The sequence below is a fragment of the Scomber scombrus genome, chromosome 11, assembly GCF_963691925.1.
Source record: "Scomber scombrus chromosome 11, fScoSco1.1, whole genome shotgun sequence".
Classification (NCBI taxonomy): Eukaryota; Metazoa; Chordata; class Actinopteri; order Scombriformes; family Scombridae; genus Scomber; species Scomber scombrus.
In genome coordinates, this window is record NC_084980.1 from 21,917,320 (window position 1) to 21,945,179 (window position 27,860).

The 27,860-nt window shown below is 38.6% G+C and overlaps 1 protein-coding gene across 1 annotated transcript in view; it reads left to right on the forward strand.

Annotated features, from left to right (window-relative positions):
• ak5 (adenylate kinase 5) overlaps positions 1–27,860 on the forward strand; it is an 89,843-nt gene that overhangs the window by 57,477 nt on the left and 4,506 nt on the right. The window contains exons 9-11 of the mRNA XM_062428773.1: positions 8,577–8,622; positions 10,686–10,730; positions 21,018–21,181. Of these exons, the coding sequence (XP_062284757.1) occupies positions 8,577–8,622; positions 10,686–10,730; positions 21,018–21,181 (255 nt within the window). The remainder of the gene's footprint in view (positions 1–8,576; positions 8,623–10,685; positions 10,731–21,017; positions 21,182–27,860) is intronic.

Sequence of the window (27,860 nt, forward strand, 5' to 3'; positions counted from 1 at the left end):
GAAACTTCTCAAATACATCTGTATATGTTCGAGCCCAAATCTGAAAAAAAAAACATGACAACATGAATCCAAAATCCATGGAACGATGTTGGCATACAGGAGATATGGAAAAACTGTGCATTCAGAACCAACTGAGGCCCTGACTTTTGTGTTTGAGGGAGCAGTAATGAGGGACATTATAACAGTATAAAAGCTGTAGATTGGTCCATCATGGAAAAACAACAGCTGTATCAGATTGGATTCAAAACAGTCACAATGGATTCCTGAGCTGAACCCTCACCAAGAGTCAGAGCAAAGAAAGGCAAGAAGTTCTTAGTAAAACTTTTTAAACCACTTCTGCATTATAATACACTTTTATTCTACTGATAAAAAAACAACAGTTTCTCCACAACAGAGCTTAATTTCCTGCATGTCATGCAATCACCCCCTCATAGCTCATGACTTGAGTACAGAGTACAATATCATCTGGAAAAAGTACAGAACAAAGTCTCTCAAAGTCAAACTAGATGTTTACCGGACATATAATATAATATCTTAATGGAACAGCTATTCTCTGTCAAAAGGCATTGTGGGGAATGTAGGAGATAAGTGCTGTTCAAAGGTTAATGATTTGTTAGAGGTAAAATGTTTAGAAGTGTATTTACGCTCCAGTGAGCTGAAATAATTTGCTGATTATTTCCTTGATTCATCATTTTGTTGGTAAAATGTCAGAAAATAGTTATAAATTCTAAAAGTCAAAGATGATATCTTTAAATGTCTTGTTTAGTCTGATCCACAGTCCATATCCAAAGATATTGAGTTTCAGATCATGTTTGAAACTGACACCTTTAATTTCTCTCACTTGAGAAACTGCTACCTCAGAATATTTGATTATTTTGCTTAAAACAAATACTAAAATGATTTTTCTCTGATCAAAATCATTGCTGATTAATTTTCTAAAGGGCACACTTTGCTGCAGTGAGTGAAAACCACATAGAAGCAAAGTCCATATCAAACTTTCATCATCACCACATCAGAAATAGACAGGACATTGTGCTGCTGCTCCCTGTGTAGTGATGATGATATCTGGCATTATTCAGCCAACCAGATGGTCTCCAGGCTCATTTTGACAGACATGACAGTTCAATATCAGGATCCTGAGGTTTGAAAGTAATGAGTTCAGGGCGACAGCCACCACACATTTGATTCGATCACAAAGGTGACTCATCAAAAGAGTCTGATGTTGAGGATCATAAGAAATGGACCTTGTGCTGCTGCTCAAAACCTCATCATCCTGCTCCATCAGATATCTGTAGAGGTGAAGCTCCAGACATGGTCCAGACATTCATAGTCATCAGAGGATTAGTCCTAATGGCTTTTTGCAATCCCCTGACTTTTAGTTTCACTAAATCTAGCAAAATTGGATTGCAGCGTGTGCACAAAACTTAAACCCAATAAAAGAAACATACACACTTAGAAGAAAAAAGCAATCCAAAACATCCGCACATAGGAAACATCCTTTATAAGATATATAAAACTACTGCACAGCACCGCCCAGCAGTGCTCATGGAGATATAATGAGAGAGAAAACACGATGCAGCCCAGAAATATAAACAATACAATGCTTTTCACTGTACTAGTATGAGTAATAGGAGTTGTTATGTACAAGGCAAACACACCCGCCCCCCTTGTGCTGTGTGTGTGTATAGATCGCTGTGGATGATGGTATAAAGGAATTTCTCCCTTTTACTGCGAGGGGCCCACAGACGTCGACCTGATAGAGAGGCTGAATCTCACTAAACAGGGGGAGTTGTGGGTGTTTTTTTTAAGATTACTTTAAGATTGACCGTCTTCTAGAAAGTGTGTTTATATATTACAAAAATGTAATATAGCAAATTAATTTGGAAGGAAACTGCACTTTTTCTGTCAACATAGTAAGAAAATGTTAATAAATGTATCTGGCAAGTTGCAAAAATGTTGATATTGAACTTATAAATGAAATGCCAAAATATCTGATCTTGCAGTACAATATCCACCAGTAGAAACGACAGCATCATTAAACTTTTTTTGGTTATGTTTAGGTACTGGCAGCACTTATTTACAGTCAGGGAAAGTCAGGGATGGTCTTACACAGAGAGGTTAGCAGTGGCTTGAAGCACATTTTCATTGACATTTTCAGTGACGTTTAACTGAAACCACCAAGTGCTTTTTTTAAAAACCTAACCACACACAGGACTCAGGATGTGAATCTCTGCTGTCACTGAAATCTCTACTGTGAGCCAGTAGAGATTTGTCAAGTAATGCAGATTTCACCATTTTGTTTTTACTGTGGAGGTAAAGCAGCAAACTCTTTGACGTCTTTGTACTTTTGTGGACAATGTTGCATTTTAATGAGCAGCACCGCTTTATGGCAATATTGGATTTACTTGCAATGATGAATCAATGGATCAGTGTGATTATCCTTGAACTAGCATAGTAATAGTAAGTAGTACATTGTACACATAGATTTTCCATGTTTTCCGCCCCCAATGGCATAACAACCTCTTATTTTAGTACCACAGTCAGGCCACAAAATGAGGAAGACTACCTTGAGAATCCCAGAACACCCCTGTGCTCACTAGAGAATAAACCCATTTGAAATCAATGTTGCCTTTCCCCTGATGCCACCCACCCCACTAGTGGTAAAGATACAAAAAAAACAAAAAACAGCAAAGTTGTCTCTCTAACATCCATCTATTAGATTTTCTGGTCAGTGCAGTGCAGCCTCACTGAGCTGCTAACAGGAATAGAGAGACTTTAGGTGTTATGTTGTTATGTTAGGTGTATGCTTTTGTAGCACTGCATGTTTTATGATTGAGTGTGTTGCTGTGTGTATTACATACAGTCACTCATCACCAATATACAATATCAGCTGCTGGAATAAGATAAGATCAACTTTAATGTCCTGAGGGAAATTTGTCTTGTGCAAAAGTGCTACGCAGAGCTGCAGTCAAGCAATACAATAAATAAACATAGTCAGGAATAGAAGAATAATCTTTACAGATTTGTGTGTGTGTGTGTGTGTGTGTGTGTGTGTGTGTGTTTGTGTGTTTGTGTGTGTGTGTGTGTGTGTGTGTGTGTGTGTGTGTGTGTGTGTGTGTGTGTGTGTGTGTGTGTGTGTGTGTGTGTGTGTGTGTTTGTGTCTCTGTGTGTTTATACATGTCTTGTCTCCGTCACGTGTAAGCAATACATGCTGTGAATGTGTTTCTCTCCCTTTCTCTCTCTGAGTCATCAGACCAGTTGGTGTACCCACATGCCAAGCTGGCTCGTCGTTGCCACCCAGCACTCCCCCACACTGACGGCATTTATTTAACACTAACAGAGCTCTGCTTCACTTCAATCCTCCGTCTCTACTGTTCTGCTACTGTACATGGCTGCAGCTTTGCTTTAATCCCTCTGTTGACAGCTACATGTCTGTATCATAAACCATTAAAAGTCAGCAGCAGAGTAATGTGAGGTCAAGAGCCAGCAATAGATGGAAATGTCAACTGAGGTATTTTTCTGCAGTGATCTGTGCAGCCTGTGACCTAAATTGGCTTTGATGCCGAGCTGTTTTCTGATATGTTTTGGCAGTCGGCTGCATTTCAAACTGCACATTTAAAATACAGCAACTCGGTGTCAATGCTTGGGCACGAGCACAAAGGATTTCTTTAGACCTTTTTTGACATCTCGTCTTTTTCTTCTTGTTCTGTTTCAATAAGGACTGTTCGTCATGTAGCACATTGACTTGACTCCCACTAGTAACCCAGTGTTTGTTGTCGATCCATAGAGGAACACAGACGAGTGAAATGTTCCTCCAGGGCCACAGTGTAACATATATGACAGAGAGCAGAGGCTATCACTAAATGGCTGTACTAAACTGTCAACTGTACTACTGAATCTGCAGACAATTACACAGCTGACAAGCTCTACAACACATCACCGACAACTGTGCACAATAAATACAGAATATGAAATGTATAAATAACAGTAAATAAAAACTTGTTCACATTAGAGGTAGAGTCAGTCAGGAGAAAGATTGTTTATATTTGAACTAAACACCCATACAAATACTCCCTTTATGCTGCTTCAGAAGCTCCACCCCCAAATTCATGGACGCACATTGACAAGGCAACAGCCAAAAAGAAATATGGTGGAGCACAGACTGATCCTCTCACACTTTGTCACAAGCAGAAAAACAAATTTCATCTCCTGAGCACAACAGTCCATCCACACTCGCCGCCTCTCTGCAGTCTCCTTATTTCTCATTCAGCCCCGGTTCAGCGTCTCTGTCCACAGAAGCAGCCGTCTGTCAGCTGCAGGTCCTGAAGAGCCGAGAGGACATCTGCCTCCAACAGGCTGACTGACATCAGAAATTTACTGAACCAATAGTTTGCGTGCCAGCTCCACAGGAAGAAAAAGAGAGTATTTGTATTTATAGATTAATTGAGACAGTTAAAATACATTAAAAACACATATACAGCAGCATATTTGCGTGATTTAAGCAGCTGCCTGCTCAGATTTGCTTCACTAAATGCGACACAAACAGACTCAGAGCATAAAAAACATACATAAGGACTGATACATTTAATAAAATGAAAGTGTATCTGAACAGTGAGAAAATGAATTGGCCTCAGCCTCTCCCACCCATTCAACAGGTGCTGTATATGTGAGACTGTTGTGTATTGTATTGTATTGTATTGTTGTGTAGACAGCAGCTCGGTCCGAACCACTTTGTTTCCCATTCACAGAGCCAAAGCTGTGTATGAACGCTGGGTTTCAGCACACACAGAACAAACAGCTAGCGGACCGTGAAGAGATATTCACTGAATTTGACAAAAAGTGTATTGAGTAATCGTTCTCCAGAATCACTAACTCCACCTTTAAAGCGCTTACCATTTTATGCAAAATAAAATATATAAGTGTAGTTGTAGTTTGGCACTGGATAGCTCTGATTTAAGTAGTTTGTGCATCTGTTGTTGAGTGAGGATATGGGGGTTGTTAGTTTGTGTGTGCAGGGGTGTAGTGCAGCGTTTCTGCACAGTGCAATCAGGATCCTGACAGTCTGGGGGAAGAAGCTGTTGTAAAGAAGAACAACATTTTTTCTTTTGTTTTGCACTTATTGAACATCTTTTTGTCTTAACATGTTTACCATTATTATATCTCGTGTTCAAATGCTAAGTATTTGATTGCATCCTTCTGATTGGTATGTTACTGATATCAGGACTTTAGTATTGTAAACATTGTTAATAATTTTATGTGTACCTGTTGACGTACACATCTACTCACACATTGTATACAAACCCTCTAGGTCTGACTATATCTGATGAAGTAGTGTCAAAACATCATAGTTGCACTCACTAAATCTATTATCTCTTCAGTGTGCAGACGCCCTTTCCTTGATATTGTTTTTGCCAGAACACCTAATATAATTTGTAAATAAACTACTACTTTTTGGCTCCATAAAGTACAAAACAACACAGTTTTCATTACAGTGTGAGAATGAGAATGGCAATGTACATTTCTATCCACTCTAAGCAGTCATCTCACGCTGCATTTATATGCACATTAGATGTTTTTCTCCCAAATGTGAAGTCGGATGCTCAATTTTTACACTTTCTATTGCATTTTGGTGGGAAATTAAATGAAACATAGAGGTAATGAAGCACATAATGTATTGTTCGGATGATAGGTGCATGACTGAGTTCTGGCCAGTAGAGACGATAAATGTTAGTTTTATGTCCAATTTTATGTAAAAGGTTCATATTACCCAATAATTTAACAGCAGCATGGTGTCAGGAAAGGTGCTCAATGCAGCTACATCACAATTTATGTAGCACAAAATTCATCAGTTGTCAGTCCTCAGGGTTTGAGGGATTATCAAGTTGTACATTTAGGTGGAAAACTCAATAAATTCCCTTCATACACACACTGCTGGCTGCTCGCATGACTCATTTTCTGTGTCCCTTTTAAATGATTTATTCACATTTTAATTTTAAATCCTCTCTATGTTAGTAATTATTTGAAGAAGCGAGACATTACTTAACTTCAGAGTGTGTTAAGGAGCCAAATTTTATGAATTATTCCCTCAAATTGTCTCAAAACAAATTGCAAATCTTTCATTCAAATTATGAATTCATGCACTCAACACAATTATTTGGTTTCTCCATTTGGTCGTTTGTATCCTCAAGTCACACATTCTCTCAAATTAATATTGTTAAGTTCTCACTTTCGTTCTATTTGTCTATGTTCCCTCGACACTCTTTTCTCTTTTGATCTTGGATTGAAATACTCAGATATGCTGTACTTTAGGAATTTGACAGAAGTTTAACAACCCTTAAAAATATGCATATTTTATTATACATCAGATTGTTTTCCATAATATCTTTGATGATAGTATTTGTCAGCTTAAAATATCTGTTCAAGGTTTTGAAGCACATCATGGCTACAAAAGAATGAAGGGAGCAAAGAAGTTATTAGGTTAATTAATCCACAAATAAGTTAAAGCTGCATTATAATTTGTATTATAGTATTCACTTATAGTAATGAACCCACAGAGAGTTATTATTTCTGTCTATCCTTGTTTCCTGTTTGCCTCTTCACTGCCCTGCTAGCTAAAAAAAAAAAAAGAATGTGTAACTCAAGCAACAAGAAAGGTGGTAGTCAGGCAGACACAGACTCGTGTTTGAATAAGTAAAAACTGATTTATTCAGTCTGGAGAAACAACGAAAAGAATGTGTGTCCAAAAATGAAAAGAATACAAACAATCAAGAATGAACTGGCTTAACTGAAGATACACAAACTAAGGCATGAACACATGTACACAACTACACCATCATCCTCTGAGTCCCACTAAACCTACATCTCTCCCCTTAAATAGGCCCTCCACTCAATTGGGCTGAACCATTTCTATTGCAGGGATGTCCTCTCCCTTGTACCACTTGGCACTTAACCACACATCATTCCCAACATTATCCTTATAAACCAAAACAAGAATCATAAAGATACCGAACCAAACATTTAACTGAGTAAAATAAATTCATCCATACTTAGTCCAACCCACTAATAACCAGTGTATAAATACAGGAATTAGTTGGGCGGATCTTCCTTTTGTTTGTTGAGCACATGGTGGATAAGTAACAAAGAAAGACAATGCATGACTTATTAAACTCAGAACTAAACCCAATAAACAATAATTAAACTTGACTGTTTTTTACTTTAACCTAAAGTTTGCTGAATGAGAACTGTAACCAAACAGAAACAGAAACAAACCCGGGATAGTGTGCATCAGCATATGATTACTGGTAAACTAATGGTTTAACAAACAATTAACAAGTATAGTCAAAATAAAAAGATAGCTGGTGTTGATGGTAAAAAAAATATGACAATTGATGGGTTTCACCCACTTTGTCACAAATTGTTTGTTGTAGTGCTAGTTTAATTTAAAATAGCAATAACTGATACATAAGGCGGAGAGTAACTGCAGGATTGGGAGAGTCAATAAGAGCAACTCCTTACATTTCACACATAGTAATTGGATCTATTGTCAATATAAGAATATTTATTATAAGAGCTTTAAATTAGGTAAATTAAAATACTTAAAGACTGATTGAGCCTCCTTAATTGAGTAATTTTAAAAATAATTATAGTTAATACTGACTAAATGAATGCGTGGCTGAGCAAGACTAAACGGATCAAAAAAAAATCCACACGAACATATCAGGAAATTTACTGTAATCATTCATTTCTTGATCCATGCAAGCTTCTAAATGTTTGTGTGCCTTGTAACAATTCTTTTTTAACGCTAACAGTCGAGTCATTAGCAGGTCATTTGTGCCAGAATGATGCAAATGGCCAAAGCTAAGGAGGATAACCATGGAAACCTGCTGAAATGAGACTCGAAAAATGCATCATCAGATAGTTGATGGGCACTTAAATTGAATGAATCAGATTTCCTTTTAAAACCAAAGAAAATGTCTTTTCAGCCATATTTTTCCACCCTGGTTGGACTCTGACATGTGTTTGTAACTCTGACTCATTGAATGAGGCTGCTGACAGTTTCAGTCCCCCTCCAGGCTCGGACCACATGTTTGCCGCAGGGACACTGAGGGTTTACACAGCAGTCAGAAAAGAAAACATATTTGAGAAAGAGAGAATAGTCTTGGTCTCAAAGTATTTTCTGTGTTTTTCTGGCAAACTTTAATGCCACTGCGTACAATAAAATTCTAGAGAAGACCTTCTCCTGTTTTAACCTGACAGTGCTGCTGTAAACAAACCCAGGTCCATAGAGAAATTATTTCCCAATGTTTGTTGTTGAAGGACTTGACTGGCCTGCACAGAGCACTAACCTCAACTCCATCTAACACGTTTTGGGATGAACTGAAACAGCAATTGTGAGCCTAAGCTTATTTAATTCTTGTGTGGCTAAATAGACGAAAAAACTCCTAGAGTCAGCCTGATGTGTCCTTAGAAGAGTCCCAGAGGTCCGTTAAACCGGCAGATTAATCAACAGTCAGGTGTCTACATACTTTTAGTTGCAAAAAAAAAGGAAATAAGTGTGTTAATCTGTCTCTCTCTAGGTTGAAGAGGAGGAAGAACTCTGTTATGCTGAAGGAGCCGCAGAAAGTGAGTTGATGGGGTGGCTGATGGTGTGTAGGTGTAAACTGAATGACTTTTATTGACTACAGCTGGCTACACAATATCTGCTGATTTCAGGGGAAGCAACCAGCGTTTCTATCCTCCTCTGCCTTCACTCACAAACTCCATTCAACATTTCATCTCACACACACACACACACACACACAAACACACACACACACACACACACACACACACAGACACATAGTTGCATCTCAGTAAATGCCATGCATGTCATGTAACTGTTATTCACCAGATGCCTGAATGAACCCCTCCCTGCAGTCCTGTGTGTTTGTGTGTGTGTGTGCCTGTGTGTGTTTACATCAGCACTGCTCCGCGCATCAACAGTATTGATTGTGTAATGGAGGGGGGCGAGGCCTCATCTGTTGATTCACTGTCGCCAGTGAGACCCGATGTTTATCTTGTCAGCTATCTGTCGCTGCACTAACGCCGCCGTGCAGCAGGCAGACAGAGAGGAGGACGCCTGTCTCATCAAAAGGAGAACAAACACTGGCCTGCGAATTTGCATCAGCCACATTTACAAGATGGAATACATTCTCTATCCTGCAAAAGTCCCCTACGAAACGTGGGTGTGGTCAGAGGCCACCAAACGCTACACTTAATACACTATCAATGTGTCAGTGTATTAAAATGCGATAGAATCTCTTTAAATACTGTATGTTCATGCAAAAAGTATGAACTGTTCACATATTTCATGTTCCATTACATACAGCTTACTTAAATATTCCCCTCCAGATATTTTAAGACATATAAAAATACTCTGCCTTGAAAAATGATTTGTCTCTTTTCCTCCAAAAAAGGTCAATTATGTAATTCAAATTTATAATATCATCTTCTCCCTCATAAAAAAACAGAATATATGAACATACAAATAATGTTCATTTCCAGTTTTGAATCTACAGACACAAGATGTCTACTACTTTGCTAAAAAAAAAAGGTGCATTGTAAGAGATCATGAGCTCTGGAGGCTAGTTGTGATGTCACAATTTAAGTTTATAGGTCAACATGTCAAACTGAGTTTTATGACGAGCACAGAAAAATGTTTCCTCAGCAGATGTGAAAACAATTTTCTAGTGTCAAAATCATTGACTTTATATAAAGATGGATGACAGCTCCCCAAAAATTAAACCAAAACATCTTCTTCACCCCCTGGTGTCTGTGGCTATAAATCCCACTCCCCTCCATGTTAGCAGATGGGACATGAGACAAACTAAAGAATCAAAGTACACAACAAAAAAGTTTTTTCCAAAGACTGTTTCTTTTACTTTAGGTCAATTATATCACACTGATGTTTGTCCCAGTGCTCATTTTTCTCATAAGTTTGCTTTTAATTAGTCATTTGAGAATATAAAAAAGGGGATGTGACATTATGACTGACAGCTTTGACAGCCGCTCTCAAAACATCAGGGGGTGCGACAGCTGAGGAGGCGTGACCCATGAGCCGTCATCCCGCTGCCCGACTCTACTACACAGACCCTGGCTCCAAATGACCTCATACAAGCAAGATGGCAGCTCCCAGAAAGGAAATGGTTCAGCTTCACTTTTGCATAGCTGTAGGAAATGGAGACAAAATGTCTCGTGCAAACACTATTTAACATGAAAAATTAAACTGGGTCACAGCTTCTGTTTCTTTCAAACATTATCTAAACATAAGGAGTCAGCCACAGGACACACTGTTGAGTCAGGCTCTGTTTCAGTTGCATTACTATAGACGTCAGTAGGTTGGTGTGGGTTTGAATGCTGTTCTACAATACAACCCAGAAGTTGTGGTTTATTATCAATCAATTAATCATTTAGACTACACCCTGTAAACAGAGCTGAGATACGAATATAAATTATTTATGTGTGTGTGTGTGTGTGTGTGTGTGTGTGTGTGTGTGTGTGTGTGTGTGTGTGTGTGTGTGTGTGTGTGTGTGTGTGTGTGTGTGTGTGTGTGTGTGTGTGTGTGTGTGTGTGTGTGTGTGTGTTTATATCATGCTGCATGTATGTTGTTCTGCATCACAAATCAAACTCTGATTTATTTCTTACAGGTTATTGTACAGAGCAGAAGAAACCAAAGGTTATCTTCATGATGGGTATGTACATGAAGTAGAGCTCAAACACACACACACACACACACACACACACACATCGCAACATTGGTGGAGCCTACTGCATTAGGTCGAGCTGAAACCAGCCACAGATGATAATAACGAGCAGCTGCTGACTGCTCAGCTGGCTGTTAAACTGGCCTCATTCTCTCACACACACACACACACACACACACACACACACACACACACACACACACGCTGAAAGGAAAGCTATGCAGAAACACAGAATAGTACCAATCAGTGGATCAGACATGTTTCTCCATGTTTAAAAGAGAACTACACACTGTAGCTCAGATGAAAAAGCGTTGGAGGGGAAACGACAGATGTCTGTTCTCAAAGGGTCCCACTCATTTCACACGACAGAATGAAACTTAATTAAACCATCTTTTAAAAGTTTCAGCTGAAAACTTTGCTCCTGTTGAGTTTCATGGCTTGTTTCAGCACTATTCAAACAAGATGTTGATTATTATGTGCACAGGGTTCAATTCCTTAAGTAAAATGAGTAATTACTGAAATCCCAGTTTGACTATTAAGTTGCATGAAAACTCACTTGTGTCAATACTAGAATTAGTTATAGTATAGAATTAGATATGACAGCTTCTTTTCATAAATAAAGCATCTAACATAATCATGTCTACCTACTGTTTGTAGTTCATAATGTTCTATTAATCTTGTACCAGTCAATTTATAGCTATTGCACACATCAATTTATTTAGGTGCACTTAGCTAATATTAATGCAGTTTAGTATGTCATTTTTGCAATAAATCATCCCTTCATCAAGGTTTTAATGTTCAGTTTTTGTTGACCCTGTTTTAGAGGTGATAAGTTTCCATTGAAACAAACCCCCCACGTTGAATTAAACTAAAGTTTTTCTCAGCAAGAGATGTAGATAATTGGTGGAAAATGCCACATAACAACTGCCACCTGGACACTAATCTGATTGTCTCTGAAACATTTGATTGTATCTGATGTATTGAGCGATTATTTTCATGCTCCAATCATCAACATCAGCTCCCTCTGATCTCTCTAACTTTTTAACCACCCACTGCTCTACCTGCAGGACATTAGTGGGACTAATAGTAGTCTGCCCTCAGACACAGTTACTGATATTGGTGCTTGACAGGTAGCGAAAAGTGGGTTTTCTGTTTTTCACTGAAATCAGCTGCCTGCCACTACTGGAGAGCGATGAGGGTTATTCAAAACAGTTAAAGGTGCAGTGTGTAGAATTTAGTTGCATCTACCAGAACAGACTTGACAGATATGGAATATATCATTCATGAGTGTGTTTTAATAGTCTGTTTTTATATTACATTAGAATGAGTAACAATCAGAAGTAGTCTATTTGTTTTAATTTAGGTTGAACACCCACAAAAACGATGTTGAATCAATGAGACTATTTTGACACAGCTCTGCACTCATCTGGGAAACCAGGCACAATAATGTATAAAAATCACATAAAAAGGTGTCTGAGATGCTTCATTCTCAGAATCTTTATAATTTCATTTCATACCCAAGTTACAAAGTGTTTCTCAACAAGAAACAGTTATAAAAACTAAATTATGGAGTAGAAGTGAAACTAAAATTGACTGCTTAACTATGTGATACATTCAGCAAGAGTACAGTTAGTGTCTTAACCATTTACACATAATATGTTTGTGTGAACAGGGAGGTCCACATAACAAAGTAAAGCCTGCCTGTATGAGCAGTTTTATCACCACAGAGGACAAGTCCTCTTTCTCGCCATCATGCTGACTTTGGAAAACACTGGCTGAAGACTCCCTGACTCAGCATAATGACTCTGCACTTCTGCTGTAAATAAAATGTTCTTGTCCCCTTGCCAACCCTGTGTCCCTCTGATGCTCTTTCCTAAGCCTCTCTTTCAGCTTTAACTGATATTGTCCAGCACCTCAGGCCTTCTCACTGTCCTCTTGACAGCATCCCACCCCGTCTTTTTAAGGACGTTTTCCATATTATTGGGCCCTGTGTTATGGATCTGATAAATTCATCTTTGATGTCTGGATGTGTCCCAGCTGCCTTTAAACATGCTGTGGTCCAGCCCCTCATCAAAAAACATAATCTTGACCCCACAGTTTTATCCAACTTTAGGCCTATCTCCAAGCTTCCTTTTCTTTCCAAGGTCTTGGAGAAGGTGGTTAACGAACAACTGCAGTCTTTTATTGATCTAAATGGCATTTCAGAGAAGTTCCAGTCTGGTTTTAAGTCACGCCATAGCACTGAAACAGCACTTTTAAGAATTTTAAATGACCTTCTTTTAACAGTTGACTCTGGTAAATCTGCTGTCCTGGTCCTTCTGGATCTGACAGCTGCCTTTGACACAGTGGATCACAACATCCTCCTGTCTCGCTTAAACACCTGTGTGGGCATTAAGGGTACTGTTCTTAAGTGGTTTCAGTCATATCTCTCAGATAGGAGCTTCTCTGTCCAGCTGGGCCAGTATTCTTCGGCCACTTCGCCGCTGAGCTGTGGGGTGCCTCAGGGCTCTATTTTGGGCCCCCTCCTCTTTTCAATATATATGTTGCCATTGGGATCCATATTCAGAAAGCACAATGTCTCATTTCATTGCTTTGCTGACGATGTACAAATCTATATACCCTTAAAAACAAATGAGCAAGCCTCTGTCCAGGTCTTATTAGACTGCCTCAATGACATTAGATCTTGGATGGAAGTGAACTTTCTCTCCATGAACAAAAATAAAACTGAGATTATTTTATTCGGCCAACAAAATCTCCTAGATGGTTATAACAGCGCCATTGGCACCCTGAAGTCTCACTGTCACCCTTTTGCAAGGAACCTTGGTGTTATCTTGGACAGTGACTTTAGGTTCGATAAACAGATAAGCTCTATTGTTAAAACGAGCTTCTTCCAGCTAAGACTAGTAGCTAAAGTAAAGGCTTATCTCCCTAGAAAGGATCTTGAGAAAGTTATCCACACCTTCATTACATCACGCCTAGACTACTGTAACTCTTTACTTGTTGGTCTCGACCAGTCAGCACTGCGCCGGTTACAGGTTGTCCAGAATGCAGCTGCCCGCCTGCTGACTGGAAAGAAACGGCGTGATCATATCAGTCCCGTCCTTGCATCATTGCACTGGTTGCCTGTTCATTTTAGGATCCAGTTCAAGGTTTTATTAATTGTTTTTAAGTGTTTAAATGGTCTGGCACCATCTTATTTAGCAGAGCTTGTGCAGCCTCACAGTACGTCCAGAGCACTTAGGTCGGCAAACCAGCTGCTCCTGGCAGTACCTCGGTCCAGACTCTGTACCCGTGGGGATAGAGCCTTCTCAGTGGCGGCCCCAAAGCTGTGGAACAGCCTACCTATCCAGGTCAGAGCTGCACAGTCTATTGAGCACTTTAAAACACTGCTGAAAACCCATCTTTTCTCCTTGGCGTTCAGCCACAGCTAGGCGAGAATCCTTGGCTCTTATTTTATTTTATTGTATTTTTATCTTTACTTTTACTCTTTTTAAATTGAGCTCTTATTATTCCTTTACTGTTTTATTTATTATTATATTTGTGTCTGATTATATTGTATTTTAATAACTGTACAGCACTTTGGTTCAACTGAGGTTGTTTTTAAATGTGCTTTATAAATAAAGTTTGACTTGACTTGACTTGACTAAGCCAGCTCTGCCGCTGCTGATATGTGGCTTTAGGAGAGACACACGTTATCTACCAGTTATTTGTAAATCCATTACTAAATTTGTGCAAGACTGTCCTTCCATGAAAAGCACAACACAATAGGTTGAAATATCAGTTGCCCGGTAATGACGTAAAAAGTTACGTTTGCGAGAAAGACACCACCTAGCGGTCGTAGTAATTATGACCCGGAGCAGTGGAGCAGTTCAAATGGTGCAAATATTTGAATTAAACAGTGGACTTGTACCTTGTGTGTCTCTATACAGATGCCAAAGGGTCAACATCAACAACTAAGTAACATCTGTTCAAAATAAATATATGCTTTTCTGTTTCTAATTTAAAAAGGTGTAACAGAGAAGTTTTAAAACTATGGGGAAAAGTTGAAGCATTTTGCAGTGGTTTCTTGGTGATAAGCTCGAGGGAAATGCTAATGTGAGCCTTTCGCTGGTGCCTTTTTTTCCTTTTCTCTTTGTCACCCTTGTCTCCCCTTCATGTTCTTATCCCAGACCTTTTCACTTCCATCTTCCTCATTTCTATTTCTCTCCTCTCTGCAGAAAAATTATCATTTCTATTCTCATAATCCCATTAATGTTTGAATAGTGAACAGTCTGCTGCTGTTTTGTTAAGGTAATGCAGTTGTTTCTTAATGTGTAATGTAATAATGAAATGGAAATTTTTCTCTTTAGTGTAAACCAAAATTTTAAAAGTATGAAGAATGTTGTTAACAAGCAGAAACCACCACAGCTGAGCATTAAAAGATAAGGCTGGTGGTTCTATATTTTTGTCAAATCCTATGTAAAGACAAAAACCTACAATGGTTTAAATCCATCTCTCATTACTTTCTGATCCTAGTCTGTCTGTGCCTTTCAGCCCCAAGCGTGTTGCCCCCCATTGGAGGCATAAATCTTTAAAAATATGTGGTTTAATTTTTAAAAAGGCTCAGCAATTTCCTAAAAATGCTGGGCTGAGCTGCAGTCTGAATTATTGTTGTAGTTAGGCAGAATTCCATCCAGTGCAAATGTGTGCCTCACTGATTTGTTTTTAATAGTTTTTAGATAACAATTGAGCTCTATGGCACAGAGAAACTCTTAACTTTCAGTTTATTCAGAGGATCATTCAGGGAATTTGTGGACAACAGTAAAAGAAAAGAAAAGTAAATGAATAAGTTGATAGTCGCTAACCTTAAAGGATAAAGCTAAAGATTTTCTATATTTTTCTTACTGTCAACAAATCTTGTGTGTAGAATCAAACAAACAATGAACTCATCCTACTTACAGATATTGTGTGTGTCTTAATCCTCTGTGCTGTAGAGCTCTGTTGTGGCAGTCCTTTGAGAAATGTACAATGAAGGTAAAAAGTCAAAGTCGTCCATTATGGACTAAATCAAATTAATCAGCTCCACTCCACTGCCCAAAGTCAGAATTTCTGATTCAAAACAACGGATAAGATGGCAGTGAGCACAGTGGTTTGAGGACTCCTGTTTTGAAGGGTTGAGTTTGGCATTTTGACACTTGTTTTGACATTAATATTCGCTGGCGAAAAACAGGCTTAAAACGTTTTCAAACAAAATGCGCTTACCAGAAAAACTGAACATCCGACTTCAACTTCAAGGGTCATTTAGTACAACCAAATGCTGAACAAGACTTTTAAGGTGACCAAAATGTTACAATTGATTTTCATGAACTGAAAACGCACCAAAATAGTGACGGCTGCAGCAACGACTACACTCTTTGAATCTGGGTTTACGCCATGTTTACATTACCTAACCAACGTTGTTGCCGTAGTAGCAACTCAACTCAATCACAATGTAGCCACGCCCACGGGCAAATTTACCCATGGATATCATGCTGTATTTACAAAGACTTGAAACTAGTGATTGAGACCATAAACTCATTAGGAAACTGTTTACTGAGGTAATAAATCAAGTGAGAAGTAGGATCATTTTCTCATAGACTTTGATACAACCAGACTGATTTTTGGAGCCACTGGAGTCACCCCCTGCTGGCCATTAGAGATAATTCAGGTTTAAGGCAGTTCCACATTGGCTTCACTTTTGAGACCTGGAGCTACCTGCTTGATCCAGACATTAAGTCCACGTTACTACAATGTGTTATCCATTAATTTGACAGTATAAAAAAAAACAAGCCTCAAGTCTCTTGTTTTTTGCAGACACTGACTGTGAAAAAGAAAAATCCTTCATAGATTTAACCACCATTTGGGAATCCAGCACTCATGTAATGCAGCCTTCACTCATTGCTCTTTGGAAAAACATTTAGTATTTTGCTTTTAGTTTCGCCAACATCTGAAAGTAGCCTGGATAACTGGGACATCTGAATTAGTGGAGGCGGAAAGCTTGTCCGCTGCAGCCCATTTGTGGTTTAGACTGATTTATTTTTATATTAAAGTATTACCTGCCGAGGCTTGTAGAAAAATTGAATTATGTAACATGGCTGGATGCAAAATTAAATTAATAGAGAGATGTTTTGTCCATATACTCCTCTGCCCTCTTTTCTGTGTTTCATGTCTCTCATCTCCATCTCTGTCTGCTTGCTACATCTCTCTCTGATATATCCCATCTGTCACTTTGGCGCTTTCAGAGGATAACGCTGTGACAGAACTGTTCACGCGTGTGGGATGGTCTGAACTCCTCAAATCTAAGCCTACACCTACCTGAGCATCAAAAGAGAAACTAGAAGGTGCTCAGCAGTGTGCAAACGCCTGCTGATGCTGAACAGTTTGTGTTGAAGATCTGACGTATTTGTTCATTAACCAAAGCAGTACATGAATACAAATGTACAACTGTCAGATATTAAATCACAATAGTTCTGGCTAAAACATAATCTGATGGGATTAGTCTCATCAAATCATTGAACAAGACAATTTCTAGTTAACTTTTCTAGTAACAAAGTGCTTTAAATCACAAATAAAGCAAAAAAGAGAAAAGGTGAGTTAAATGAATGCCTTGAAATTTGGTACATATGACAATCATGACCTATACAGATTATTTGAAATAACTTTAATGATCCTTTCACTTTTCATCTAATGCCATCATCAGGTCAGAGTTTTAATTTGTCATGAATAAAAAAGGAGAGCTACAGAGAAGATGAAACCCTGACTCCTCTCTCACCTCAGCATAGCCGGCCAATCACTACGTGAAGTGGGTGTCAATGTTTGCTAGAAAGTTACAGAAATGGCCATGAACAGCCGACCCTTATCCGCCACCGGAAAGATACGTTTAATGGGCTTTTCCACCCTCCAGCGAACATGTCTGAGGGGGTATACGTCCTCCTTTAGTTTTGTTTGCCTAAGAAGAAGACATTTTTAACTAACTCAACATGTAATGATCCAGCTTTCCCAGAGCTCCAAACCTTTATTCAGTTTCATGGTAAATAAGGCATTTAACCTTGGTGGAGACCTTAAAAAAACGTGCAAAATATTTCCAGTACAATATTACAGCACTAAGGAATTGCAAATATGCTTCAGGTCTTGGTTTGTGGTTTTACTTCCAAGGCCACTTAATCTAAATTTCAGACTGAAACCAGAGGAGTCACTAACAAGCTTCACGGGGGTTTTGCTTCATCTCTGGTGGGTCATTATTTTACTTCTTTCCAGAGGTGTCAACTAGCAGAGGAATACTTCCAGAGAGTGGGCATAGGGGGTTTGTGCAGCACTTTGTGGCAGATGAAATAAATTAAGTCAGTGAATATATGTGCTGAATGCACACGTAATGAATATATAAACAGCCCTACTCGATTTCTTATGGACCTCCTCAGACTCCACAATCATTCCTGGGTGGGGAGCAGCTAGGCAAATCAAGCCCAGCTCATATCTGTCTGCGCTCTCTGAGGAAATTGTGATGAGGATGTTTGTTTTTGGATGCTGGCTGAGGGCAGAGGCACTCACACTCAAGGAGAATACTTATTATTACTGAGCTCAAGGTCTGTAATAATAAATCACTGCTTTCCTGTGATGCCTCACACAGCTTCATGGCAGTGTAATACAGTTAAACTGTGATAAAACACCTGCAGACACACAGCACAGCAGTGCAACAGACTGCTGAGTTTGCAGCAATGTTCTGAATTATTTAAAAGATAATTACTACATTTAATTACTGATGGTGAAATAGTATGTTTATCTTTTTGCCTTATGTTCTTGTGTGCAAACATGCTGACTGTGTGTGTGCTCTTCTATCTTTGTGAGGACCAGGTTGAGTTTTAGACATGAAAGTTAGAGTCAAAGGCCTTGACTTTGAGGATAAGACCTGGTTTTAAGGTTCAGGTCAGGCTTAGGCTTAGGTTAAGTTTAGGGTTAGGTTATTGTACATTTTAGAGCTGCAACTAATTATTATTTTCATTGTTGAAAAGTAATTGATTGACAGTAAAAGTACCCCAGAGTCCAAGGTTGCACCTACAAGTTGCTCATTTTGTCCAAATAGTCCAAAACATTGGAATTTATATTAAGTTTAATATCACATAAGCTATGTGAGAACTCCCCCTTCTGTCTGTCTCCCCTCTTCATGTCTCCCCCTTTGGCAGTGAGAATAATTACAAAAACACTGTTGACGTTATGACATATGCCAACCAGCTACTCTCACCCAGCCAGCTGCTCCTCACAGTTTGAAAAACATTAGAGCAAATTTCCAAATAGGCAGTTTTTGGACAAGCTGACAACATATTCTGAATCTAAATAGTTTATATCTCACCTGAACAAATTAATGTTGTTGCTGTTGTACAGCAATAATTACAACAGCTTTTGCCATGCATACCCAGTATGCCTTGTGGTCCAACGAAGAGGACGAGTGCCCATCAGGATGGGTCAGAATGCTGCACATGACATTAATTCCCTGGCAAATCTGAGGGGAAACCAATCATTACTGGTTGACATAAAATGCATCACTACTGGTGTGCCAGCACAGGAACGTCATACCAGACACCAGCTTTAAAAACTCTGTATACTGTGAAAAGACAGATTGTGAAAAGAGAGAGATTTGTGATAGGCTTAATCAGCATTGTGTGAACTTGTTTGGCAGAGGCTTGACTGTAACGATTGTTTATCTGTATGTTCTTGCACTGCAGCTTTAAGCAAAAAAAGAAAAGGTTATAATAAAAAGGTCAAAATAGTTGCCAATTAATTGGCTAATGCTTTCAGCTCTATGTGTATTTTTACACCTTTTACATGTTTGCTTAAAAAAACTATGTGGTCACCCCTGTCCACATCCTTCCAGTTTGGGGCTATTTTTGATGGTTTGATCCCCTTAGTTCCAGTTAGGGGAAATCTTAATGCTTCAGCAAACAATGATACTTAAGACAGTGCTTCCAACTTTATGACAAGGCTTTCCTGATTTAACATGACAATGCCCCCATGCAGAAAGTCAACAATTTTTGGGATTAACTTGAACAGCGACTGTGAGTCAGTGTTTATGCTGTGCTTACGCCCATATCCAGTACATGTAGGTTTAATCTCCTTGACAGACAGACTTTGGCTGATATGAGATGTCCCAATTTGCTTGACTTTCCAGTCAATTCGGATCTACTGGACCTTTTAGAAACATCAGTTTCTTAGTCGTAATTACAACTTGGACAAGTCGTAATCTTACAGTTACAATAATTCCGATATGACACGAAGGCTGAATTATCGCTAAACACCAGTGGCTGACCTCACTGATGCTTTTGGACCTGAATGGGAGAAAATCCCTGCAGCCAGCCTCCAAAATCTGGTGAAGAGCCAGAAGAGGAGGAGGAGGATGCTGTTATCGCAGCAGATTAATGCTTGTGGGTTTGGAGCGAAATGTTCAACAATCACAAGTGGGGGGTTGTTGTTGTTGTTGTATGCTTACTTTGGCAATGTTATTTATTTTAGTCAGATGGTTTCTGGCTTTTTATGAAGGTAATATGTGCTGACGTGCTGATTCATAGAACGACAGCAAAAAGGCTGCATTGAAGATATGAGCGTGCAACTTTCCCCTTATTACTTTGAACTTCAGGATTAGGCAATATTGTGAGTATTAAGATGTAAAAATGCATTTTGACAATGATGTTCCTCATTAGTATAGAAGTATGTGTGTGTGTGTGTGTGTGTGTGTGTGTGTGTGTGTGTGTGTGTGTGTGTGTGTGTGTGTGTGTGTGTGTGTGTGTGTGTGTGTGTGTGTGTGTGTGTGTGTGTGTGTGTGTGTGTGTGTGTGTGTGTGTGTGTGGTGTTAAATCGTGGTTTTAGGGCAGGTTGATTCAGTTAGAGGAGAGAAGATGATAATCGTCTGTGATAACCTGGCTCTGAGCCCCTGGCAATGAATCAGATCTGCAGTGTGCACGACTTACACACACAGAGTTCACCAACCCTCCTGCTATCTGTTTCTTCTTTCCTATCTTCCCCTCTTTAAGTCTTCCCCCTCCCCCACATCACATACCTTTTTCATCAATACTCACATCTCTCTCACATCAACACACATACACACACACATCATCCATTTCCTATTGTTTCCCTCTTTCATGTTCTTCTCTCACCTCTCAATTTCCTCCACGTCATCCTTGTGTCACTCAATGTGCTGTTTCAGTGATTACTTCTCTGTGAGGATTAAGATTTTTGTGTGTATGTGTGTGTGGTCTGTGCTCTCAGGCGGTCCAGGCTCAGGGAAGACTCTGCAGTGTGAGCGGATGGAGGAGAGGTTCGGTCTGCGTTGTGTTACCCTGGGTGACCTGCTGTGTAACGAGCTGCAGTCCCACAGTGACAGGGGGCGCCACCTGCGGGACGTCCTGGAGAGAGGAGAGCCTCTGCCTGAGGTCAGTGTGTTGTTGTAGCTACAACGGCAAAAATGATGTATAGAGAGATAAACTCATTTATTCTCATTTATATACTCATTCATCTTTATAATAGCTAACAGAGCCCAGGAGGACCTTTCACTAAAGATGAAAGTAATCCTTAATAAAAGATTGCACTGAGTTACAAAAGCTACTGGAAGAGAAGCTATCCATCAGGTTGTGTCAAGACTTTCTGTTATGGGAACTGGATAACACTTTACAAAGTGTTTACAAGATAGTGCTCTGATCATCCAGCACAACAGTTTAATATTTTTTCTCTGAAGCTGTCAGCTCATCATCTACAAACAGGCAATGCCCAAAAAAAGATTTTCTAGGTTCTGAAAACAGTCATTCATTCATTTGTCCATGGGAAAACATTTCCCAAGCTGATGAGTGAAAATAATGAGTAAAAAGGAACAAATGCAGGAACTAAACCACAAGAGGAACAAAGAAAAGCTTGGCGCTCTTTCTCAGGCAGCGTCAAGAGGTTTATTTGGATGTCTCTCTAGAAAAACATCATACTGAGAAACCATGTACAAAGCAATAGAGCTGCAATTAATTAATTAGTGGATTGACTGAAAATTATCATTTCAGTCATTTTTTTAAGCAAAGAAAACGCCAAAAATTCTCTGACTCAAGCTTCTTAAATATGAGGATTTGTGTTTTTTCTTTGACAGAGAACAGTCGGTTGAACATCTTACGACTGTTGGTTGGACAAAGCAAACTGAAGGCATTACTGTAGACTCTAAGAAACTGGCATTTTTTCCCACCATTTTTTAAATATTTCACAGACCAAACGACTAATTGATTAAGAAAATAATCACAAGACTAATCAATGATGAAAACAGTTGTTAGTTGCAGCCATGCAAACAGTAATGGGATGCATGCTTTGTGGAAAAAGAGTAATCAATATGTTGCTCAGTACTATATGCTTTTTGTAGTATGGAGGTATCACTAAACCAACAATATGTCATGTCATGACTAGGCACAATATACATAACTATAAGCATATATTACAAGAGGGGTTCAGATTAAACAAGAAACCAACTAATCCAAAGCTGCGTTCTTTACGCCATTTAGTGCCTGTATCCATGCACTCATTGAGCATATTAAATTCTCACTTTTTTGTATCTTCAAATCTTTACAGTAAAATATTAATCAAGAATTAAGTACAAGCAGAAAATCTGAAGACATAGATGTCACAGAACCACCCACACTGTGTGATTGACAGGTGAACTCTGAACAGAGCAATGAGCTGTGGGCAGAACACAGATTGATAATAATTAAAAAATAATCTTACAGCTTACTGTTTCACAAAGACCTGCAGCTGAAGATGAAGTTTATTTAGAAACACATCATTACATACTGTCACAGAAAGATAAAACACACAACAGCTCTCAGGCTTATAGAATACTGATAGACCATCAAACATGTTTTCCTGCCTGGAGCCCAGTGAAATAAATAAAAGAGGAGCTGAAATATTCAACAGTCAAGACTGCTCAAAATGGCTTTCTCAGAGACTGCACATACTGTACATACCAGACAGTGCTGGCATGGCCGCCTGAGCCTGGAAAGGGCTGCAGTAATTCACTGACAGACTGAGTAAACCAGATAAATTATCTATAACTCCAAACGCTCCCAGAGGAAAAGACATTTTCGGAGAAGACGTAAACATGTTCATCATGACAGGAAGTCAACTCCACAGCCAGGAGCTGAAGTAAACTCCAGTCCAGACAGTGAGTGAGTTTTCAGATTATGAAAGATTTCAGCTCATCGGAATTCACAGTGTTTATATTAACAAGCTCTCAATATGATGAAAACTGCCGCTACAGTCATAATGGCTGTAATCTCTTCAAACGACTAATGTGATTCAATAAATGTAACTTTTAAACATTAAGTATTGATGAGACACTTAAATGTTCCACAAAGGACTGAGGGAGTCATTCATTTTTTAAAATCCTAAACAGGGCAAGCAGCTCTAAATAATACAGTTACTTATTAATGCGATGGGACTCAGCACCAAGCATTTATTCATTATCATAATTGCACATTTCAGCCACGCAGATAGAGATAAAGTGATTCTAGGGATGGCTTTTTTTGTCTGTTGTCAGCTCAACACTTCAATAGTTACTGAATAGACTCTTGTGACATTTTGTACAGATGTTCATTGTACCCAGAGGATTAATCCAGATGTCTTTGGGGATCTGCTCACTTGTCTTCTAGTGCCAGAGTCAGGATTGTAGAAATACAGTCATGAGTCCAAAGTCAACTGGCACAACCCCAGCCCCTCTAAATTACATTTTTATTTGACAAGGAACAAAAACATTTGTACATTTTTCAAAATGTTCTGTGGTTGAAGAAAAAAAAACATTGCATTAACCAAGGACAAAAAAATGAGTGCTTTGGTGAAGTCACAATACAGAAATGAATAAAAGGCTAGTGCACCCAAAGCATTCATATTGTTCCTTTTATTCAGTTTCCAATGTCTATAATTCAGAATATTTCCTCTCACCATTGATGCAGGATTGAAACTTTTTTTAAACATTTTTTTTCATTCATTAAACTGTTCAATAATATTTTCTGTGTATTCGATCACTAAAAATGCTGTTTATCCGTTTCAACACTGCAAGGAAATGGTAGAAAAAACGCAAATCATTCAATTTGATTTGATTGTATTTACTTATTGTTCCCTGGGTAACAGTAAGATAATTATATTGAGTCTAAAAATTATCAGTCAATTTAAACCAACTACAATGTGTTATGTGTGGAAAAATGTTCAGGCTAATAAACACAACATTTATTATCAAATCAACGCAGAGGAAATTAACGTGGTTGTCTTCCTCATTGGTAGCTAAAGTCTGCAACAAAAATGTACACTTAACCAACAAATATCATATTACTGTGCAGCTATACATTGATCTTAATGTTAACATACTGTACATCTTTATTATTACACTTACTCTATATAGTTTAGTGACCTCATGTAATCCCAGCAAAGCTCAATTTCTACCTGAGTACAAGTTTCATTAGTCAGAGTAACTGAAACCACCTGTGTGACGATGACAAACCCTAACTCTAACTATGGAGACCCTTCCTCTGTTCACTCGTTCATTATTTCCTATATAATGTGCAGTCAGTAGTTTTCTCTACAGTGAGCAGTAAATTTTGATTTTGGACACTTCTCCTCAGTTTGCTCGCATCACTGAGAGACATTGAGCTGTAATATTTGCATCTGCTGTTTTTACTTTAAATCAAATAATCCTTTATCATATTTTTAAGCAGCGGTGCCAAATAATAGCTAATTAGGGCTTCCCAAATTTGAGGATTTTAAGCTTTTCTTTCTGATACATGATAAAAAACTCAATGTCTTTGTATTTTGGGCTGTTGATCACACTAAACATAAGGACATTTGAAGATGTTACAATGGGCTCTAAAAAATTATAGCAGGCATTTTTCACTATTTTCAGATACTTCATAGACAAAACAATAGATTCACAAAATGAAATTCATTAGTTGCAGACCCAGTAAATAAAACTGCTTCAATTTCACTCAAACTTCTGACACTTGAAAAATTCTGGACAGTAAATATAATGCACTATACTTTATAGTAAATAGGGTCATGCAAATGTCAAAATACTATGCTACTGTAAAACCTTGTGCCCGAGAGTTTTCCATCAACCACAGTCTGTACAGGTCCACACAGTCCCAAGAAGAGGCTTATGATGGGTAATGATGAGGAGCTTAATTATTAATAATGTTAAATTAAATCATTTGATGAGACAGCTAAAACAAAGGTCACATCATATTTGCAAGCAGCACATCCTTGTCTGTTCCATTCACTCCTGTAAATAACCCACCTCCCCCTGAAATATTTATATCATCCCAAAGGGACTTAGATCACGTTATGACATGACACGCAGCAGGTGAAGGTGACAAATTGTTATTTTCTTGTCCCCATTTTCAGAATTCACATTTATCATTACAGCCGCAGAGATTATGAGCCCTGATGCATTTTGCTGCCGGTGATTAATAATCCTCGGCGTCACACCTGCGGTTGTCAAGGTGCTTTTTAATTGAACTGCTCAGTTATAGAGACTGTGACATTTCACATCAAAATACACCCTGCCTATCACTCACACACACACATCCTGCTTCACACATACAGAGGTGTGTTTGTTTGTGTGCATGCGTGTGTGTTTGTACATTACGCTCATAAATGACCGTCAGCCTGAATGAGTCACAAATATTGATTCAACTCTACACACAACAAATCTGAGAAGACATTTAGTCTGGCAGCGTGTTCATTCACTCTGCCTAGCAAACTGGTATCTGCTCACAATTTATCAATTTTTTTTTTTTTTTTTTAACCTTTATCCGTCCACAGAGGATTTAGTGATTGTTGATGTTTTTCATGTTCATAAAGTCACCGCAGCTTTTACACACAGCCTGTTTGGTTACTGAGAAACACAAATATCAACTAGCTCTGTGACGATTAGACTATTAATGGATAATAAATGATAGATTAATTGTTTAAAGAGCAAGACTGGCAATATTTTTCTTATCTACAACAAATCCCAACAAAAGACCAAAACCAATAATGTATTGATCCTTCTAACAAGTATTATCTCTAAAACCTGATACATCTTATTACTGTGAGTTGTAGAGCTCCATTGTTGTCCAAAAACAATTAAAAATACATCAATGTTACATGGCTGACATGTTCTTTCATTATTTTGAGCCCTGCTGCCGTAAACACTCATCAGAGCAATACATGTGTATTAATCCACAGCTGAAAATAGTCCCTAATGACAAAAAGATGAGCTATTTGTGACCAGTTTTTAAAGATGTACATCTTTCAGTAAGAACAAATGGGCTTTGGACTGACAGGATGTTTGAAAAGATCGTAAAGTTTAGTTAGACAAACTAAAGCTGAGTTGGTTTTTGCATTTTCATGGAATTTTCTAGTCACCACAAAAACAAAAATAAAATTAAATGCCAGTCTTATCCTTTGAGGGACTTACTTTTTTAAATTTTCTGTCATGTGAAGTTAATATATGTAAAAATGCTCCCTGAAAGTCAAAAGCTACGGCTTCAACCTGCTCTGTTTGTAATGTTACCCCATACTTCCTCCTCGTGATGACATCAGATTGTTTGTGCGTGCCCACAAATGGCTGTTTGTTTAATAGTCTTTCTCATAGTCACAGACTTCCACCTGCTAACGTAAATCGGGATAAAATAATTTAATCATGTGACTCTTCTGGACTTTTCCAAATGGATCAAATACTCACAGTGAAACGAGTCATTTCACAGGGCCTGTGTGACGCTCAAAAACAATTTATACACACTTTACAACAATAGCAACACGGTAGGCTACAGTGGAGGCTATGACATAAGCACATGTTGACAGTGTTTTTGTAATTACTGTCATTCCCAGAAGGGGGAGACAAAAGTCCCAAACTCCAGCAAAATCCAATTAATTGATCAAGCAACAAAAAGCCAAACATTCACTGGTTCCAGCTTCTAAAGTGTATATCTGCTGTGGATGGATGGATGAGGTTGTTAATCAACAGTGAGATTTATAGCCTCAGAACTCAGATCCGAAATCGGATATGAAAAACTTTCCATGTACAATAAAGTGTAAAACACTCCCACCCCTCTCATCCCTCCACCCAAACCTGCTGATGTCAACACATTTCTGCTCAAAGAATAAATGAAACTTCATTCAGGAACCATAAAAGAAACTGACATGACAGGATTTGTGTTATATTATAGATGCTTCTGTTGGATTTTGTACTGTGAAAATATGAAAACTGTCAGACTCTGTCGATATTACACTTCCTTAGTCTGCAGCACGAGCAGATAAAAGTCACACATGAATTACCGCCTCTGTAAGGAGACTTCAGCGCTGGTTGTTACTCATGTACGTTTCTCTGCCCACGTTTTTCTCGAGCTGATCTGTAGACTGGTACAGACAAATCACAAGCCTTGCTTCTCTAACCAACAACTTCTATCAGTTGAAATCTTGAAAGAAAAGCACATAAAAACACCACAACAGAAGTTCAGTGGATGAATTTGCCTCGCTTCACTCTGACCTGCAGCAAAAATAGACCTTCAGTCAGGGCAGCCGCCTCCGAGAGAAAGAAAAGATGAGATGAGAGTTGAAAACCATTGACTGGAAAATGTATTGTTGAGCAGCGCGGAGTTGAAATACTTGTTCAGAATATCTGCCACCAGGAGCTGTTTGCAAGTCAGTGTTATTGATGTAGCATTCAGCTGAAGTTCAGCATAAATTGACAGTGGTGGATTTATTTCCAATCGTTTTTGACACATTTCTCTCAAAAGCACAAGTCAAGCTGATATTGGCGCTGGATTAAAAGTAAGGGGTCCACCAAAGTCATCGGTGTTCATCCTCTCGGTCCCATGAATGTCAGTAAAAAATATAAAATGTTACATCCAGTACATTAATTTAGCCTGGGACAAAGTGGTGGACCACCAGACTAACATTGCCATTCTTAGACCCAACACCAGTAAAATGGCTAAAAACATGGTCAATATATATTATAAGCAATAATATCAATAAATATGTATTATAAATATTTAAGTAGACTTGTTTTTATGTAATGTCGTCTTATTATTTGCTCTCTGCTCTATTTTTGCATTT